At 38.5% G+C, this 17,882-nt stretch overlaps 1 protein-coding gene across 2 annotated transcripts in view; it reads left to right on the top strand.

Moving 5' to 3' along the window:
* Positions 1–12,626, top strand: part of WASL (WASP like actin nucleation promoting factor) — a 51,745-nt gene extending 39,119 nt beyond the window's left edge. For both annotated transcript variants that reach the window (XM_042018176.1, XM_042018177.1), the window contains 5 exons: positions 3,027–3,069; positions 3,474–3,627; positions 6,696–7,216; positions 8,296–8,404; positions 9,826–12,626. In XM_042018176.1, coding sequence (XP_041874110.1) covers positions 3,027–3,069; positions 3,474–3,627; positions 6,696–7,216; positions 8,296–8,404; positions 9,826–9,887 — 889 coding nt within the window. In that variant the 3' untranslated portion in view covers positions 9,888–12,626. The remainder of the gene's footprint in view (positions 1–3,026; positions 3,070–3,473; positions 3,628–6,695; positions 7,217–8,295; positions 8,405–9,825) is intronic.
* The last annotated feature ends 5,256 nt before the right edge of the window (positions 12,627–17,882 follow it).

Raw genomic sequence — 17,882 nt, 5'->3', positions numbered from 1 at the left:
AAGCAGGTTAGCTTATACACAGATGAGGATTTACTGCAGCTGTTAACAAAAAGTCACTTGCTATCCAAAATCAGCTTAGAAAACACTTCAGCTGCATAGGGGTGCCTTACTGAAGTTGTTAGCTCAGTGGAGACTCATATTCAACCTCACTGGTCAACCCTTTAATACTGTTATTCCTATGCCTGCACATATTTAGCTGTGCTTTGTCATGTGAAGTACACATTTGGGTCCTGACTTGTCATAACTGCAGAAATGACTTGCCATAATTTCATCTTTGGCTTTCTGTTTACAAACTTTTTCTGATGTGTAGGCTAGGACATACATCTTGTGATGAAAGTACAGCATGTATACATCCTTCAAGAATTTTTCCTGATGTAGTTTCTAATGTATCTTTAATCTTTTGGAGTAGTTATGATGTACCACTTTAAGCTTCACTTTCATGAAACTTGGTTTTGGTCACTTTACTCAATTAACTGTTGCTTTCCTGAACATTATTGATATTATAATCTTCTGCCTTTTAAAATAAATGTACTTTATTTGCTGAAGCAACAGGAACTTAAAGAGCTTGAGTTAGTTACAGGAAAGATCAGTTTCTGTGAAGCATTAGAAAACCAGTGTGAGGTTTACATGCCAAGTGATTGTCTTGTTCTTTTGAACTGGTATGTTGCATCACTTACACTAATATGTTTTCCCAGAATAAAATTCCATTAAAATAATGTTGACATTACCAGTTACAGTAACATTACTGCACAGTGTTTTGGGATAGTGCTCTGTGGAATGGCATAGTGGATGGAACATAAAAGAGGTGGGCTAAACAGACTCTAAACAGAGTCTCTAAACTCTCCCTAAACAGACTCTGCCTAGAAAATTTAGGCATCAACCTTGTTCTTACTGATATGAGTATCAATGAAGTGCTGCATCTGTTAGTGTCACTTGAATGGAAAAATAGAGAAAAGAAGGAAGAGGGGAACAAAAATGAAGAGTGCTTGGTAGTTGGCCACTGTTGTGGCTGTACTGGTGCAGACTTGAGCATATGCGGACAAAATTTGCGTCACCATGTCAGGCCTCTGTTTGGAATGTCTGGAAGAGGTTGTGCAGCAGCATAGATACAAAATTACTTTGAGACTTTGTGTATGACGTCTATCAGAGTGTGACCTAGAAAAGCTGAGAGTAAGGTGATAAAATACTTCATGGAGCTCAAGCAAAAGATATGTTCCAGTATCATTAAATGTAATATTAAATTGTAAGTGGTGAACCTTTACAAAAGAAGTCTGTTGAAAGTCTTCCTGGCTATTTAAGTTCCCTGTGGAGTGCAGCGGCTATGTGTCATCTTACTGTGTAAGATAGTTTAATTGCGGGTTTTGTACAAACATGCGGAAACTGGCATTTGATATTGTTAGGCAAATAAGCTACTAGGATAACTTGTATGTCACTTGCGCTGTGATACTGGTGAAGACCAACACAGTCACTGTTCATTCCAGATCAAAGTTGCAATCAGTAGATAAAATTTTTAAATGCCTTCTGTTAGACAGCTGTGTAGTTTCAGTGTTTTGAGAGAAAAACAACAATTTGTACTCAACATGAGTACAACTTATTACTGTATACGTTCTTCTAAGTAGCATTGGAGTTTTAATGCATTTGTATTGAAAAGATCTGAAAAACATGTGTCACAGTCAGTGTGTACAAGTAATTTATCTTACTCTGAAGGGTGAAAAATAAATGATAAATAATGCTAAAAGTATGGCATATAAAACTTCAGTATCAATTAAGCGCACTAAATTCTGAGTCGTATGCTCACAACCTCTTAAAAGAGCATCCTGACTCACACACATGTGCTCAAGTATGTGGGTAATACTACATTAGTGGTAAACCAATGTCAATTTACATGTGCCAGTTAATACATTGCAATCAGCTATGAGACTCTTTTAGGAAATGCGTGTCTCATTTATGTGAAGTAAGCTGTAGCTTAGCATTCAGAATTCTGTAATCAATAAATCATCCCATATTTTGGTAGTTAAAGGCATTTAAATAATTAGGCAAAACAGGGCTTTCCTTGGTTTTCCTTTTTTACGGCATAATGTGACTTTAAACCAGACGTTTTACTTTTCTTCTTAAAATAAGTAGTTAGCTAGTCATAGTTACACCAAAACCAAAACTGATCATTGTACTTCAATATTCTCATGAAGAAAACTTGTGCTGTTGGTAATAAAAGACCCAAGCAAGAATAGGAGGTCTGGTGGGTGAGGCACTGTTTAATAGGAGCCAAACAGTCTTTGTAATTTGGCAAGCTTAGCCTAAACTGCATTGGCTACTAACAGCTCACCTGGTATTTTTTAACTCTGAGTTGAACTTCCTCAAAACTGTATCTTGCTTCTAGAAGTCACCATATGTGAAAATAATCACAAAACATGGAGTCCTGGTAACATTATGGCTCTGTCTTCATATCCAACAGCAGTAACATGAAGTAGCTTGGAGTGGCACAAAACCCATCTTTGTTCTCACTGGTTATAGCATCACATAGAGTAATACTTTAGTAGCCACATGACATGGCTACTAGAAGCTTAGGGAGATGGCAGCTGAAAATAGTCCTGACTTACCTTTGAAAGATGTAAATGGGAGAAGGGTGATAAGAGAACACACAGTGATGGTAGGGAGGAGGAGGTTTTCCAGCTGCATGCCACTGAAAAATTTGGCAATAGCTCAAGGTCCAGTTGCTCTGTAAAGGCTAAACTTCTCCTTGATCTCTGTGCAGTCCTTCCATCATTATCCGTGTGCACCATAGGGTAGCATGAAGCCTTCATGTTTTCCACAGACTGTAACTTAAGGAGAGAAATAAATTTTCAATCTTCTGGACGAGAGACAAAAAGTGGAAGTAAAGAAGTTTTACTATTCCATTCTCAAGTGGGGCACTGAGGAATAAGAATTGCTTAGAAGCTGGTAGTGATCTCTGGTTGTCTTGGTATCTTCTTATTTTAGTTAACAAGATCCTTTTTATGCTGATTAAATGGACTTTTCTGCTTTTTTAGACACATTGGACATGTTGGTTGGGATCCAAACACAGGTTTTGATGTAAGTAATTTAATAAGTTACTGAAGACAATGATTTAAACTTTAGAGACTTTCTAATGTAAGTCATGAAGATTTGCATTAAATAAAAAGTTAACTGTACAATTAAATAGTTATAAATGGGGATTTTATGATGTGATGTAAACAGATGTTGGAGTAGAAGGGAATAGGCCAAGGGGGACTGAGGGGGGGAGAAAAGATTCAGAACCTTCAGTTTTTCATGCAGGATACTTACCCCTCCTAAAGTAGTATTTTCCAACTTGAAAAGTCAACCCAGAGACATGTACGTCACCTTGCTGTTCCTTTTAATGATATGGTTTGTGGCTATTGTTTTCCCCCAATACAAATGATATTTTAAAAATACCTCCACATTTCAAGCTACTTAAAACTAATGTATCTGACTTGCAGGTGAACAACTTAGACCCAGAACTGAAAAACCTGTTTGATCTGTGTGGAATTTCAGAGGCTCAACTAAAAGACAAAGAAACTTCAAAGGTCATATATGATTTCATTGAAAAAACAGGAGGTGTGGAAGCTGTTAAAAATGAACTGCGCAGACAAGGTGGGATTCCTTTTATTTCTACGTAAAAATTAACAGGGCATTTTTTGCCTTAACGATGTTGATGCCTTAACTGTTGATGGTGAGCAGTTTTTGATTCTCTTCTCTGGGCTTCATGTCACTGCAGTTGCCCTGGATCATGTTTCCATACACTATATAAAAATGTTCAGGCATGACCCATGAGAGTACTTGTCCCTTAGGAATAAAGATATTTATGCCAATTAAATAACTTCCAGTAGCACTTAGTCTGGCTGCAAAGCTACGCAGTATGTTTGATAAAGATTTTTTTAGACTGCGTGTGTTAAATATTTATTTGTAATCTCAATCTTATAAAGAATATAAAATGTTGGAAGCCATAATGCTGTTGTCAGCTGTAGTGGTAGTACATGGCTGGCAGGTATGTATGGTGCCCATTTACCCTGGCAGCTCTATGTAGTGAGCCTTCCAACACCTACAGACCTGCAAATTTAATATTATTTTTTAAAGTTAGTTTTTTTCTAATTTGAAATTAAAAATACTAGTTTTAAACATGCTTCTGCTGCAAAAAATTTCTCAAGCTGCTGCCTGCCTAATCTTTAAATGTGACCTCAGCTGATGTATTATCTAGTGGAAGATAGCAAGTCAGTTTAAAATTGCCCTGCCAGTGCCAAACTTCCAAAAATTTACTTAGAGCTCTTCTCAAGAGGAAAATTACGTAAATTGAAATTAATAGCAGTTTGAAAGCAATGAGTAAATTGTTCAGTGACTGAAGAGATACAGAATCGGGGTACAATGACTTGTTAACATTTATTTCTTAGGTCCCCCGCGGTGGAGCGGTATGTACTTGAGCTGGCATCTAAGCATATGCTTCAAAGTATTCATGCTGTTGTGTGATTTTTTTCCTTGATGATATCTTAGTCTGCACCTGTTTGACTGCAATACTAAAAATTATGTTTGAACTTCTTAGTTAAATTGTAAGCAAAACTTCCAGTTACAATTTTTTTGTCTCAGTAAGATATGTCAGCTTCTTTATAGAATCTTAACTCTGTTTAAATGTTTACAGAGTTGTTGCTCCCAGATTGCTAACTGTAAAACTAGATTGAGAAGACTTGCCTTGGAGTCTTATGACTAGTTTAAAATATTTTTAAAATGCCCATTTTTTATTTTGTATGTGTTAACTTCACATTATGGCCACTTGCATGTATGCAATTAAAAGAAAAACCTCATCTAGAACATGAGTGATGATAATCTACCTCTGTGCTTTTTGATAGAGGTAGATAAAATACTCCAGTATTTCAGTGAGTTTATCCACAATTGTGTTACTTGACATACAGGCTTGACTGCTGTTTGAAGTGTTCTTTCTCGACTGAAGCACATTTTTCTGTGTTTATTGCAAGAATTTCTGTGCTTACATATTCACTCTGCGAGGATGCTGACTAGAGAGTTGCAGACAAGCCGTTCTGCTGAGATGGAAATTACTTTCCTGTTTTCCCTGCCCTTTCCCTAGTTTTGGTACTGGTGGTTGTTTTTTTGGTTACAGTACCATCAATAGAAGATTAGACAAACTTTATTGTTAATAGCAGTGTACAGATTAGCGTGCATTTATAAAAAAGAAAAATTATTTTCTTGCTTTACTTGTACCATCTGAGAGGGAAGGGAGAGAGGATGAGTTAATGTGCTCTCTCCCTGCTGCTCCTCCCTCATTTCACTACAGTTGAGTACAGAAGAGCTGAGTGCTGTTTCCACAGATTAGATTTGGCATCTTTCTCTAGATATAATGCGAATAAACCATTTCCCCGCAGGAAAACCTAAACCTTGTGTTCAAAATCTACAGACAGTGCAGACTGGAGCCATGACCACGCTGAGTATCTCCTCAGTATTGCCAAAATCCCGTACGGAGTGCTTGGCGGGTTGTTACGCTTGGTAATGCCGCCCTCCAGTGGCCGGAAAGGGAACTACAGTCATATCAGCCAAAAATGGTGGCAGTTTTTAAAATCGAGAACGTTGGCAGTATGTCTCTTGGAAAATATATGACATTTCAGAGGCAATTCTCTCCGTGTTGTTCTTGTGAAGGGGTAGAAAAAAACCAGCAGCTTGTGGAACTTAAGAACATAATATTTGATTTCAAGAGTAGTATCTTCTCTAAAGATGAGCCGGGAAGGAGCATTTGAGGTACTAGTGACTCCTGCTTCTGCAGAATCCCATTTTTAGGGATGTTCCCTTCTCCATGCCAGTGCAGCCAGCCTGCTTTCTTTGCAAGTAACATGAAGGGGATAGTAGAAGATGTAAAGAAGTATCTTCTTGAGTGTAATACCCTTTTTGTTATAAAGGCATATGAAATCAAACATGAATTTTCCTATTTATGTGACGGCACCTGGATTATTAAGTAGTTATGTGCAGCAACCACACAACCTAAAGTACCATGAACCATTAGATGCTTAATGGAAGAGGAAATGAAACGGTGCTATTTAAAATGCCATTAGCAAAGCAAGTACGTTTCAAGGCCACTTCACAGAGAAATGATCCTGTGTGTTTAGCCCTAAAGTTGTTTCCTTTTGGCCGTCCTTACCATGAAGATATTGTTGGAAGTAATTTTCAGTAAAAGAGACTAAGAGTCAGTTTATGCTGCATTATAATGCATTAGTAGGGGAGTTTCTGTTACTAGAAGATATTGCTTCAAAAAATGTTTCTGCAATTACCTAATAAAATAATGGATAGACTAGAAAGTGGAAAATTCATTTTAAGTCTGTTTTCTGAAAAGTTTTTCTCTTTTGTTCTGTCCTAGGTCAACAAAATTTTACAGGATTCTTCTGAATTTTAATCAGTCTTTCTGTGTATTGCATGTGCTTCGTGCAGTGGGTGACTCTTTTACAGAATATACAACTGACATAGGCTATGTTTAGCTTGGTTTGCCATATAGGCATAGCTTATATTCAGCTGTATCCAGTTTAATCCAGAAGTGGTAAAATTTGCACAGGCACAGAGATCCTTGCAAAAGGCAAGGCACAGCCTGTTTTCTTTTTCTGCTAGTCTCTGAAAGACTTTCAGGTATGGAGTAGCATGTAATTCAAAGTTGTTTTGTTTCATTTCAGCTCCACCTCCGCCACCACCGTGCAGAGGAGGACCCCCTCCACCTCCACCTCCTCCTCCCCATAGCTCGGGCCCTCCTCCTCCCCCTGCTAGGGGCCGAGGGGCACCACCTCCACCTCCTTCAAGAGCTCCCACAGCAGCACCTCCACCCCCACCTCCATCTAGACCTGGTGCAACAGTGCCCCCCCCTCCTCCAAACCGGATGTATCCTCCACCACCACCAGTGCATTCCTCATCTGCACCATCCGGCCCTCCTCCGCCCCCACCACCACCAGCAAGTGGGTCATCTGTTCCTCCACCCCCTCCACCTCCTCCACCCCCTCCTGGTCCTCCTCCACCACCAGGCCTTCCTTCAGAGGTTGATCACCAGCTTCCAGTTCTTGTGGGAAACAAAGCAGCACTCTTGGATCAAATCAGAGAAGGAGCTCAGTTGAAGAAGGTAGAACAGAACAGTCGACCAGTGTCCTGCTCAGGAAGAGATGCACTGCTAGACCAGATACGACAGGGTATACAGTTGAAATCTGTGAGTAAAAGCTCTTTCTTATCCAGGTCCCCTTGAGACTTGCAAATGCAGTGTGAACAGTAAATTGTGGCTCTGCTTTGGGGCCAAGATTGTAAGTTTTAGAGTTCCCGAAGTGATGACTAAACAGTAGTACTGAGAAAATGCAAAAAAACCACATTTGCTACAGATGAGTATTGGTACATGAAATTACCCTTTCAAACTCATTTCTCACTTTTGAGTAAAGCTTTAAGCGTAAATCCTACAATGATGATGCCATAGTATCATGGCTGTACAGAACTTCTGCAAGAATTATGAAAGATTACTGCTCTCCTGAGTATTCAGTAAAATAATCTAAACTGCAGGGGATGAGTTTAGGAGTAATGACAGCGGAAGGCAAACACTACATTTATTAGTTTTATTTTTGTCTTAAAACAGACCTGTGTTCTGCAACTGTTGAGGCTTGTAAGAAGGTGGCTGCCTGTGTCTGGACAAGTGCTGCCCATGAGAGAAGCTGTAGCTGTCCCTGCTGCAGTACAGGCTGTTACTGTTTCTTATTGATGCCACTGATTATCTTAAAATTAATTTCTTAGAAATAATTTTGCCTGTTGGTTCTTATTTTTTGCCACTCCTCTGCACTTGAGGCTTCTGCTGTAAAAAGTGTAAGGGTGTGTTCATATTTATTTGCCATTAGAGGTATGCGTTCTCAAAGTTAATTACTTCAGAAAGGATTATCAGCCCAAAGCAGTCTCAGTTTACAAACCCAAACAATGAAAAATGTTTTGTGGTATATACCAAAGACAAAATAAATAGTGGTTATGCAGCCACACAAGTCATGCCTGTACAATCATATTAAGAAGGTTTCCTTTAGATGAATGCTCATTTCATCAGAGCTGAAATATTTAACCTTGGGTATGGCTAACTGCAGGTCTGTTATACGGTAAAAAAGTTAACTTTATTAATAAAGATTTTGCAGTTTGAGCTAAAGGAACACACTTTCTTCTGGTGGAAAATAAACTCATTAATCTTAAAGGAAGTTTGTCTCAAAATGCAGAGGTTCTGTTTAGCTAACTGCATCTTTCTATTGTAACCTTTTTTCCAAGGTATCTGATGGTCAGGAGAGTGCGCCACCTACACCTGCGCCCACCTCAGGAATTGTGGGTGCGTTAATGGAAGTTATGCAGAAAAGGAGCAAAGCCATTCATTCTTCAGGTGCGTCTTACGGAATTTTTGTGACCTCCCGGTGTCGGGTTTTCAAGAATTAACACTTCTATTTATCGAAAAGTACTCCTGGAGAAAAGCATGGATTCCAGCATATAGTGCAGACCAGGATGCTCTCAGCAGCGCCCTGGTGATGGGCTGAATGGGTCCTTCATGCTGCTTTGAATTACTGGGGTGTAGCAATTCGTGGTAATCCTCAATTAAGTTACTAAGCAAGGTTAATATCCTTATAAAGACTTTCTTGTTGCAACTGACTCATTTTTATTTACTAGCTGTCTGATGAAATAAGTTGTCAAAATATTTTGGAAGAAAGTTTTTCATGCTTTCTGTTTGTTGATGCTAAATCTCTTGCCAGTATTCAGCTCCTGAGCTGTGGCTCCCAGTGGGCTTTGGCTGCCACCTCCTGGATAAGGAGCAGATATCCAGTGTTACTTGACTAGGCCTCTACCAGGATTGAATCAACTTTCCATGCTTAAGTGCTGGGAAAAATCAGGGCTGCAAGAGGATTTGCATTTCTCAAATACCAGCCTGTAATAAATGTGGTTCAGTAGCTGCAATGCAGCTGTTTGAGTACATCTGTTCTGTTTAGGCTTTGATGCATTTTTTTTCTAGAGCTTGCCTTGGTATCAGAACTGGGTATGCAGTCTGCAGAGCATTTGACCAAGTGCAGTATGGTTTGTTGATATGCTGTGCTATGTAGTAATTGCCAGTTTTGGTACTTAACATAAATTAAATACCTGAAGGGAGCTAAATGCAGTGTTTTCCTATGGGAAGGAAAGGCTCTTGTCCAACAAATAAGTAGTCTAATTTTAACAGGCTACTTTTTTTTAAAGTATTTTGCACATAAAAAAGTAGAAGGCTGAATAAAGTCAGCAACAAGCATTGACTTTGAAGTTGATGTTCATTACACAGCTTTGAATATTCCAGTATCCACAATGGTCTTTAGCACACCAGACCTTTTTTGGGGGCGCTGTTTTTTATCTGTTTGTAAAGTAAACGAATTCCATTATGTAGTAAATCTGGGAAAGCAGTTCTTACATTCTAGAAATAATTGTGTTCCTGAAGTTTTAAATCCAGTCTGGAACAAGCTGGTAACTCTCACATTCTCTAAGAAAGAGTAGTAAGTAGTAACTGTTAAACAAGAGCTTCTGATTCTTTTTCTCCTAGAACAAAACACGTTTTTCCTACGTGAGAAAAAGAGTGAGAAAAGAAACAAAATAGATTTAACTTATAGCAAGTAACTGTCTAAACTGGATGTCATGTCTAGCAATCTTAAAATAGAGTATTACTAAATGTATTGTCATGACAACCTTGAACTGATTGTTCTCTTTTCAAAAAACTGACAGAAATCAGTAACACTTTTATCATGTTAATTCTGTGCATGCAAGTGACTTGCTTTTCTTGTCTTACAGATGAAGATGAGGATGAAGATGATGAAGAAGACTTTGAGGATGATGACGAATGGGATGATTGATCATATATTATTATATATATATTTTTTAAGGTGAATGATATACTAAACACTGCTTTCTGTCTATGGATTCTGTAAAATTATCATGTAAATGTTCTACCAATTTGCTGTATATTTTTGTTGCCTTTTGCTTTTTTATTAATCTGTGCAATACCTCATTTAATCTGTAAAGGTTTGTCATAATCCTCTACAAAGCTACTCCCTGTTAATGTGTGCAAGTTTACACCTGGATGATCATGTACATGTGAATACTTTCCATTCCATCAATAAGGGAGTTTAAATGTAATATGTGAGACTGACAAAAACCTTAATGTAATTTAGTTATAATGCAAGAAGGAAAACACTATTTTCATACCCTACTTTTTCTGTATCTAAATTTTCTTATTAAAGCCTAGTATAGCACTATGTTCTTTAAGTGATGCAGCTCTTAGTTTATTTAGCCCCTTGATTTCAAATGCAATGCTATATGAATGTTGAGGCTGGTTTATACTATTGCATGGTTTCAAATACATCAAAACAGTATTGCAGTTCAAATCTTAGCAGTATGCTTTACATAACACAAAAGCACTACAGAAATGCACAGCTAGTTGTGAAAATTACCTTGCCCTAACTATAGTACTGACTGCCATTGAATGGCATTAGTAATTAAATTCTTCAATTGGAGACCTCTATCTGAAGTTAAACAGGGTGGCTCTATATTGTCTGAGTTGTGAAGGCAACTTCGATGCAGACAAGTTCAACTTTTGGTTGGTTTGTTTGGGTTTGGGGTTTTGGGGAGGGTTTCTGGGGGATTTTTTTGGTGGTTGGGTTTTGTTGGTTGGTTTTTTGGTTGGGGTTTTTGTTTTTGGTTTTTTTTTTTCTTCCCTGCTCTTACTTTCAGAATGAAGATGCCTAAATTACTGGGGGCTGTACTGGGGGCTGGCAATCGCTACAGCTTGATTTATTTTTAAAACCAATTTTTTGTGGTTTTTAGGCTGAAGGGCTACATTTAAGGCTTGCTTCAATAGCATTTAATTACTTTTTAAATTTTGTAGGACATTGGTGTACTAATAAACACAAGTGGTATTACTTTGCAGTCTTTGCTTTATGGTACACAGCAGATGCTGAAACATCAATCCTTCATCCTTTAGGTTGGAAAGTCATTAACTCAGAATGACACTTGGATAAGTACTGAATTTTATGGCAGGATTTTGTCTTCATATGTTGGCTTTAAGACTGAGGGTTGTGATGAAGATCAAGAACCTGATTCACAAGAATAGTATTTGAATAAGTGGATAGAAAATGGGATTTTCATTTCACAGCTTGCACATTTTTATAAGTTGTACTTTGTAGTGCAGTAAACATTGGCATATCTGCCTATTATGAGAAACTAATCTATGCTACGTGGGTATTTAATATCTGCAGCATTAATTACTGTACTTACTGTAATTTTCAGGTAGAAAATCATTTTAAAAACCACATTATCTGACACAGAATGTTTAGTTAAATCAGTTACCTTTGGAGTGTAGTTAATACATAGTGTCCTGGGTCTTTGACTGTAGTCAGGGTATCAAACGAAATTTAAGTTATCGAAATTGTATTGACTGAAACCCAGTGTTGACCTGATCTTGACAGGCTGGACCTGCATGATACGGCTTGGATTTCTAACCCAGTTATAACCTAGTCTTTAGCAAATTAATTTAGTCGTATGAGAAGAAAAGAAAGTTACTGAAAAGTAGTGAGAGAGGTAAGGTTGTAGTTAAATTATTCAGAGGATGCTAACTTCTTTCCAAGAGTAATTTAAGCACATAACTTGAGAAAAAAAAATTGCCAAGTGGTCTCACTTTCTTGCAGTAACTTTCGCATTGGCCTCTGCTGCTGGAAACACTTCCTGCTAGCTTTGCTGCTGTCATGGCTTGAGCTTTGGATCAAGTGCAAGTGCAGCCTGGTGTAGCTAATGGCAGTGGAGTTAACAACTTGTGTATAAGGAAAATATTTGTATGGCTTTCATATAACTTCTGGCACTACTCACTTATTTTTATTGCATATAGGGAATTTTAAAATTAAGCAGATGAGGCCTAGAGGTTTTCCTAACATGCTACTTACTAGATATGTTTAGCTGTTATGTTCCCAGAATTGGAATTTCTGTAATATAGTTAATAATTAAGCATCACAGTTTATTAATCAAATTTCTGTTCTGGATTTTGGGAGCTCTGAAGTTACATTATTGAATAAAACTTTGATTTGTAGATACTGGCCAAAGAAAGTTTTTGGGTTTTCTATTTCTTTATACAAAAAGTACACTCACACCTGTGGTGTCCAGGTTAATATTTACTTTAAAGTAGTGTTTGTTCATGATAGATGTCAGGCATACCGACTGCGATGGCAGTTAAGTTAGTCATAGCTGCATGCTTCAGCACTCTGCCACTTGCACTCCGAGCAGAAGATAGCATTTCATGATACTGGTGCATTGTTGCTAAACATTGTAATGAAGGCCTCTTATATATTCTGGTTAATTGACTGTCCAGATAGCCTTAGCAATTAACAAACTAGCATGAGGCTTTTGTATCTCAACACTCTATGTGCATAGACAATATCAGCTAGCCACTTGTACGTATGAAATTCGTAAGAACTTCTCAATCATTCAGTTTTCCATTTATCGAACTGAAATTTTTAGTATGTGAATTTTTGAAATGTACAGTGAATAGGATGTTGCACTGGTGGCAATTCATCATGAAGCATAATAAAATTAATTTGACCCAACTAGTGTAAAACTGTGTGGTTTTTAAGTGCTGATTGTGGCACAGGTTTTTAAATAGATCTGTAGATTGATGACACACTTTAAAAGTAACTTTGGTCACCTGGTCAAATTCACAAAGCAGTAAATAGCCACGGTCAAATCGCAGTAGTTTCATGTCTCTGGAAAGTTGGATTGTGCTGTTGAGTAAACACAATGAGTAAGAATGTGACACCCCATCCTCCTGGCAGATCTCACCACTGCTAAGCAGCTTCCTTGGAAACAGCTACTGCTGCAGGCAAGTGTAATAAGCCAGCAACATTTCAAGGTCAAACAAACATGGTATCCTTAATAAACATTCTAGAAGAAGTACTAAATAGTTAACTCTTGTCAATGAGTGCTCTAACTTAACCTGAGTTTGAGTTCAGGACACTTCAGAAGTTTGCTTCTGTCTTCTAAAGCATCTGAAGAGTCCAGCATTTCAAACTGTTACCTGGCATACGCTTTGTTTTGAAGTTTAGTGCTTATCTGATTTCTAGGCCTTAAGTATGAGGCAAAGTTGAATTGTTAATTGCAGGATGAGCTGAGGTATATAATCATTTCCTTTCCACTTCATAAGCAGAAGGTTAAAATATGCTTTTGAAAGGAGGCTTTTCTTTTCTTTTTTTTCTTTTTTCTTTTCTTTTTTCTTTTCTTTTTCTTTTCTTTTCTTCTCTTTTCTTTTCTTTTTTTCTTTTCTTTTCTTTTTTCTTTTCTTTTCTTTTCCAGTGGTTACTTTTGCAAGTAAGATTCTTGTAAAGAGGAAAAAGGAGGAAAGACCCTATTGCTTTTAAGACTGTTAGCAGTCCCACTGCAACAGCCTTTATCTAATCATTAGAGGAATTCTTGGTCTAATTAAAGTTCCTGAAGCTTAAGTACAGTGATAAGCAGCTTTATTTATAGAAAAGTGAAAATGGTTTAGGGAAGCTTAAAAGATAGCCTTTGTCTCTCAAAGGACCAGTGTTACCCTCTAGCACTGCAGTAAGGACTCCTGTTGCTATGTATTTGTTTACTGCCTGGAGTTTCCTTGTGAGTGAGAAGATGGAAAGGATGGGGTAGTAAGAACTAGAATGTGAGCTGGGAGGTTTAATATCCATGTTTTAACTATCTTGTCAGTGACTCTAGCCTGACACTTCTAAGACAGTCTTTGAAAGTTTGAGGATGTTTGCCCAGCTGTGAAGGAGCCTTTTTGGTTTGTTTTTTTTTTTAATTGCCAATCTGCTATGGCATGTCTGCTATACTGTGCTTGAAAAAAAAAAGCATTGGTTGTTTGAAATCACAGGTTTGAAAACAATTAAGATACATGTTGAGAAGTAGAATCATTGTCCAAATATAATTAGTGGGATGTTTTTCTGACTAATTTTATTTTATGCTGAATTTTACAGTATTTGCAGGTTTAACCTGCTGTAATGAGTTAGACTAGTAATCTGTCAGTTACTCAAATTTTTCTCTGATATAGTTTTAGGTAATAACTGCAGGATTTACCCATCTATAAACAGTGCCTCAAATTAGGAAGCTTGATATGTTACATTTATTGTGGGGTTTTTTAAATCTATTAGTATCAACAAATATAATTAAAGGCCTTTTTTCTTGTGCTCTAAAGGGTTTTTGGAGTCTCTCTGGAATGAAATTCTTGAGCCATTACTTCATGTGTGTGCTTTTTCCTCCCTGAAGCTTAATCATCTTGAGTTTCGTTACTTGAGCAGTATGAATTCTAAATTTATTACTGAAGGACTAGATGGGGGAGTGCAAGTTTTGCTTAAAAAACAGCCATTACCAGCATTATATTTTTATATGTAACAGTTGGGAAACACAATGAAATCTGGTGTTTAAAGCTTAAGAAATAGGATAATGGTTGTATCGTATATCAGACACAAAGTACTTGCTTAATTGACATTGGCAGGCACACAATTGGGAACTGGCTCTTCTGGATGTTGATGCCAAAAACCAGGGAACTGCTGGAGCATCTGAGCTGGATTTGGAGCACTTTGTTGGTAGATGGGTCTTTCCCAGATGGTCAGGATACAAGGAACAGGGACTGACAAACTGTTGAGAAGCTTGCACATTTTCTTTTCTCTTTCTTTTCTAGATAATACTACAAGATTTTTATGGTTTGAATAGTCCTTGGGACCAAAATAGTGCTTATTTAATAATCAAGAGAAGAAATAATCTTCAGAATACAGTCTTTCTGAGTTACGGCAGTCCAACTGTCAGCAGAGAATCTGGCTTTATTTTTAAATTCAAAAATGAAATGGAAAAAGCAGTCCACACCCTGTTAACATAAAACATGTTTTCTGTGGTTCATCTCCTGAGGGTAATGTGTATGAATGTGAAAGGCCCATGGTTAAAGCAGAAATCTGCTAGTTAGTAGTCTTTTTCACCTGTAGTAGCTTCTAGTATCTAATCCCTAGAGAATATGTTACTGAGGCTCACCTGCTGTCTCCGAGACAGGTAAGAAGTGTATTGCTTTTGGGGAGCAAACCGCTCTGCTGTCAGTTGTGTTCACAGTGCTCAGGCCTGCAGCTGGTAGAAGAAAAAGAGTATGAAATAATTTTGTAATGTTAAAGGATCCCTTTTGTGCTGCAGTATCTTGTATGCTTGCCTGACAGGAGCTGGGATACTCTTCTGACTCATACTACAATAACGTCCTGCCTAGACAACTGAGATGTTAGCCAGTCTCAGCCCTTACTACTTGGCCATTCTAGTCCTCACTAACAATGCCCCTAAACCTCTTGGTAGAAATACAGTTAGCACAAATACCTTCAGCAGCTTACAGCACACAGCTGTTTTTTAACACATCAGCTATTTCAAGAGAACACAAGTTGTCCTGATGTGGATTCCTCTTTGGGAAAAAAGTGGTCTTGCCTATGTACCAAGGTGAAGAACAACAGAGATCCTAAATGACCAGTTGAGAAAAGGTCGTGCTGGTTGCTCTCATGAGCCCTGTGGGAGGTGGGTGGCTGGTTAAAGGATAGGTGTAATCCAAGAAGCATTCTTCAAGGAATCAACCCAACACAGATCAGTGCTGGCACAGAAAACAACAAAAATACTGTAGTCTTTCTTTGGTACTGGGCATGTTGCCTGGTTCATTGTGTGTGCTCACTCTCCTGGCTACGAACCTCAGGAAACCATGCAAAGCCTGGGCAGCAGCCACTCAGGCTGATCATCATCATTCCAACATTGTATGTATAGGATAGGCGTCCTCAGTCAAGCTGCCTGTCCAGTCTAGAGATGATGCCTGGATTGGGAATGACTCAGAGCAGATTCCTTGTACTTTGTGCCCTGGATTATAGGTTTTGCAGGAGTTACCTTCAGCTGCACTGCAGTGGGGAGGATTTGGTGAGACCTGTGTATTCTGACAAGCAGAAGTGAATTGTCACAGTGTTACTTGTAGGCACAAGGTATCTTTGTTTTCTGAAAGGCTGTAATTTCAGCCTCCTGATGGAAATCAAATACTGTGGTAGATCAAGTTGTTAGTTGCATTCCTTGTGTTTTCAGTCAGAACAGCCTTTCTGTTTGTCCTAAAATCCTCCAGAAGAGTGATGCAATATGAAATCATTACAGATCTTCATCGCTCCTGACTTTACACCAAAACTAGATTATATGCTTCCTTCTGTTCTTCCCCAAGCCATTTTCAGCACTAAGGCTCTTAACCTTCGGTCCATTCTTCAAATATTCCTCCTCTGCCTCGGTAGAACCTAGTGCCTTCTGAAAGACAGTGAAGAGTCAAGCTGTCTGTACATTTGCTGTTGTGTCCATTCTTTGCCATAAAACAAATTCATGTTGTTAGCAGGAGTACAGAGCCCTGAATGAAACAGCTGCTGTGTGTGACTGAAGCATCTCGTCTAACCTCAAGCAGCACAAAGTGGAATCCTGCATTTGTCCAATTCAGTCACTCTTCTGACCCTTATTCTTCTCCACTTGCTGTAATGAGCATGTAGACAATGAGCAGGTGCCATCTTGCACTTCAGACACTTTAGATGCAGGTGTTTTAACAGAAACCAAATCTGTCTTGCCCTGTGCCTCTGTTGCTCACTTGTGTAATGGTGCTAATAGCACAATGCATATAAGTGCATCTAGTCCAGACATGTACTGCAGTCCAGACATGTGACACTTAAAATACTTTTAAATGCCATTTTCCTTATTCAAATTTAGGTATCTCAGTTCTCAGAACAAAAACATTAGGTAAGACTTCTTTATTTCTACAAGGTCTGGTTTTCAGAATCAGCAGCCATTTTTAAGCTCTCAAGAAGAAAATCAAAACAACACAAATCATGTCTAGAGCAGAGTTAATCTAAGCAGTTTGATTACTTGTGTGTGCAACTATTGGGTCATGCTCTAGTGTTGCATTAAAACTGATTTTTGATTTAATATTTTGGAAACCAGCCACAGTGTGCAGTTCCCCATGGATTTAGATTTAGTAAACTAAAAATGTTTCAATACACTATGTGAAAGACATGAGTTTTGGGACCTACAGAGTAGTTGCTAATCCCCTGGTTTACAAGCCAGGTTTGCAGCACAGCTCCCATCAGGAGCACTTCACTATGAGTGACGCTGTCAGAAGCTTAACTGATCCCGAACAGGGAGTCCTGCCGCAGTGTGTGGGCAGCCCTATCGTATGGCCGCGCCTGGGGCTGCACCAGGCTGCCTCCCTGGCTGCCCACCGACCTCCCTGAACATGTGAAAAGCGTTTGTTTCATGGGCGTGACTCATTTAAAATCGCCAGAATCGTCGCTTCTCTGACTCCCTATAGGTCTGCAAGGTCGAAGGTGCAGCAGTGCTGCTGCCATGCTTTCAGAAAGTGCAGGGGCCTTGGCAGATTTGAGCTACAGGAGGCATTCTGTTTATGGCTTGGATTTACTGCAGCTCTGTGTGTGCTGGCTCCTGCTGGTTTCGTCTTACTGCCTCATCTGTCTCTATCATCTCAGTTTGAAAGGGGCCATCCTGTTTTCATCAGGGTGCACGTTAGAGCTCTGACTTTGTTAGAGGAAAGGCAGCCAGTATCTTTGAAGCGTGTGATAATATTTTTGCTGCTGGATGATAGTCACACTATATTCCCCAGCCTCTTGGATCATCATGGAACATTAGGAGAAATTGTGACATGATGTGGCTGAAGTCAGATTGATTTACTTTCCTCTATTAAATTTCTTCTTTTACAATTTGCACTTGATAATTACGACCATAAGGTAAAAATGTGTCAGCTATTGCATCTGAACAACATGATCCACGCTTACTTAAAAAAA

The sequence above is a fragment of the Corvus kubaryi genome, unplaced genomic scaffold (assembly GCF_017639235.1).
Source record: "Corvus kubaryi isolate FWS band 111438036 unplaced genomic scaffold, C.kubaryi_AGA036_p1.0 137, whole genome shotgun sequence".
Classification (NCBI taxonomy): Eukaryota; Metazoa; Chordata; class Aves; order Passeriformes; family Corvidae; genus Corvus; species Corvus kubaryi.
The sequence above is the reverse complement of the archived record's forward strand: the minus strand, read 5'-3'. Positions and strand labels throughout refer to the sequence as shown.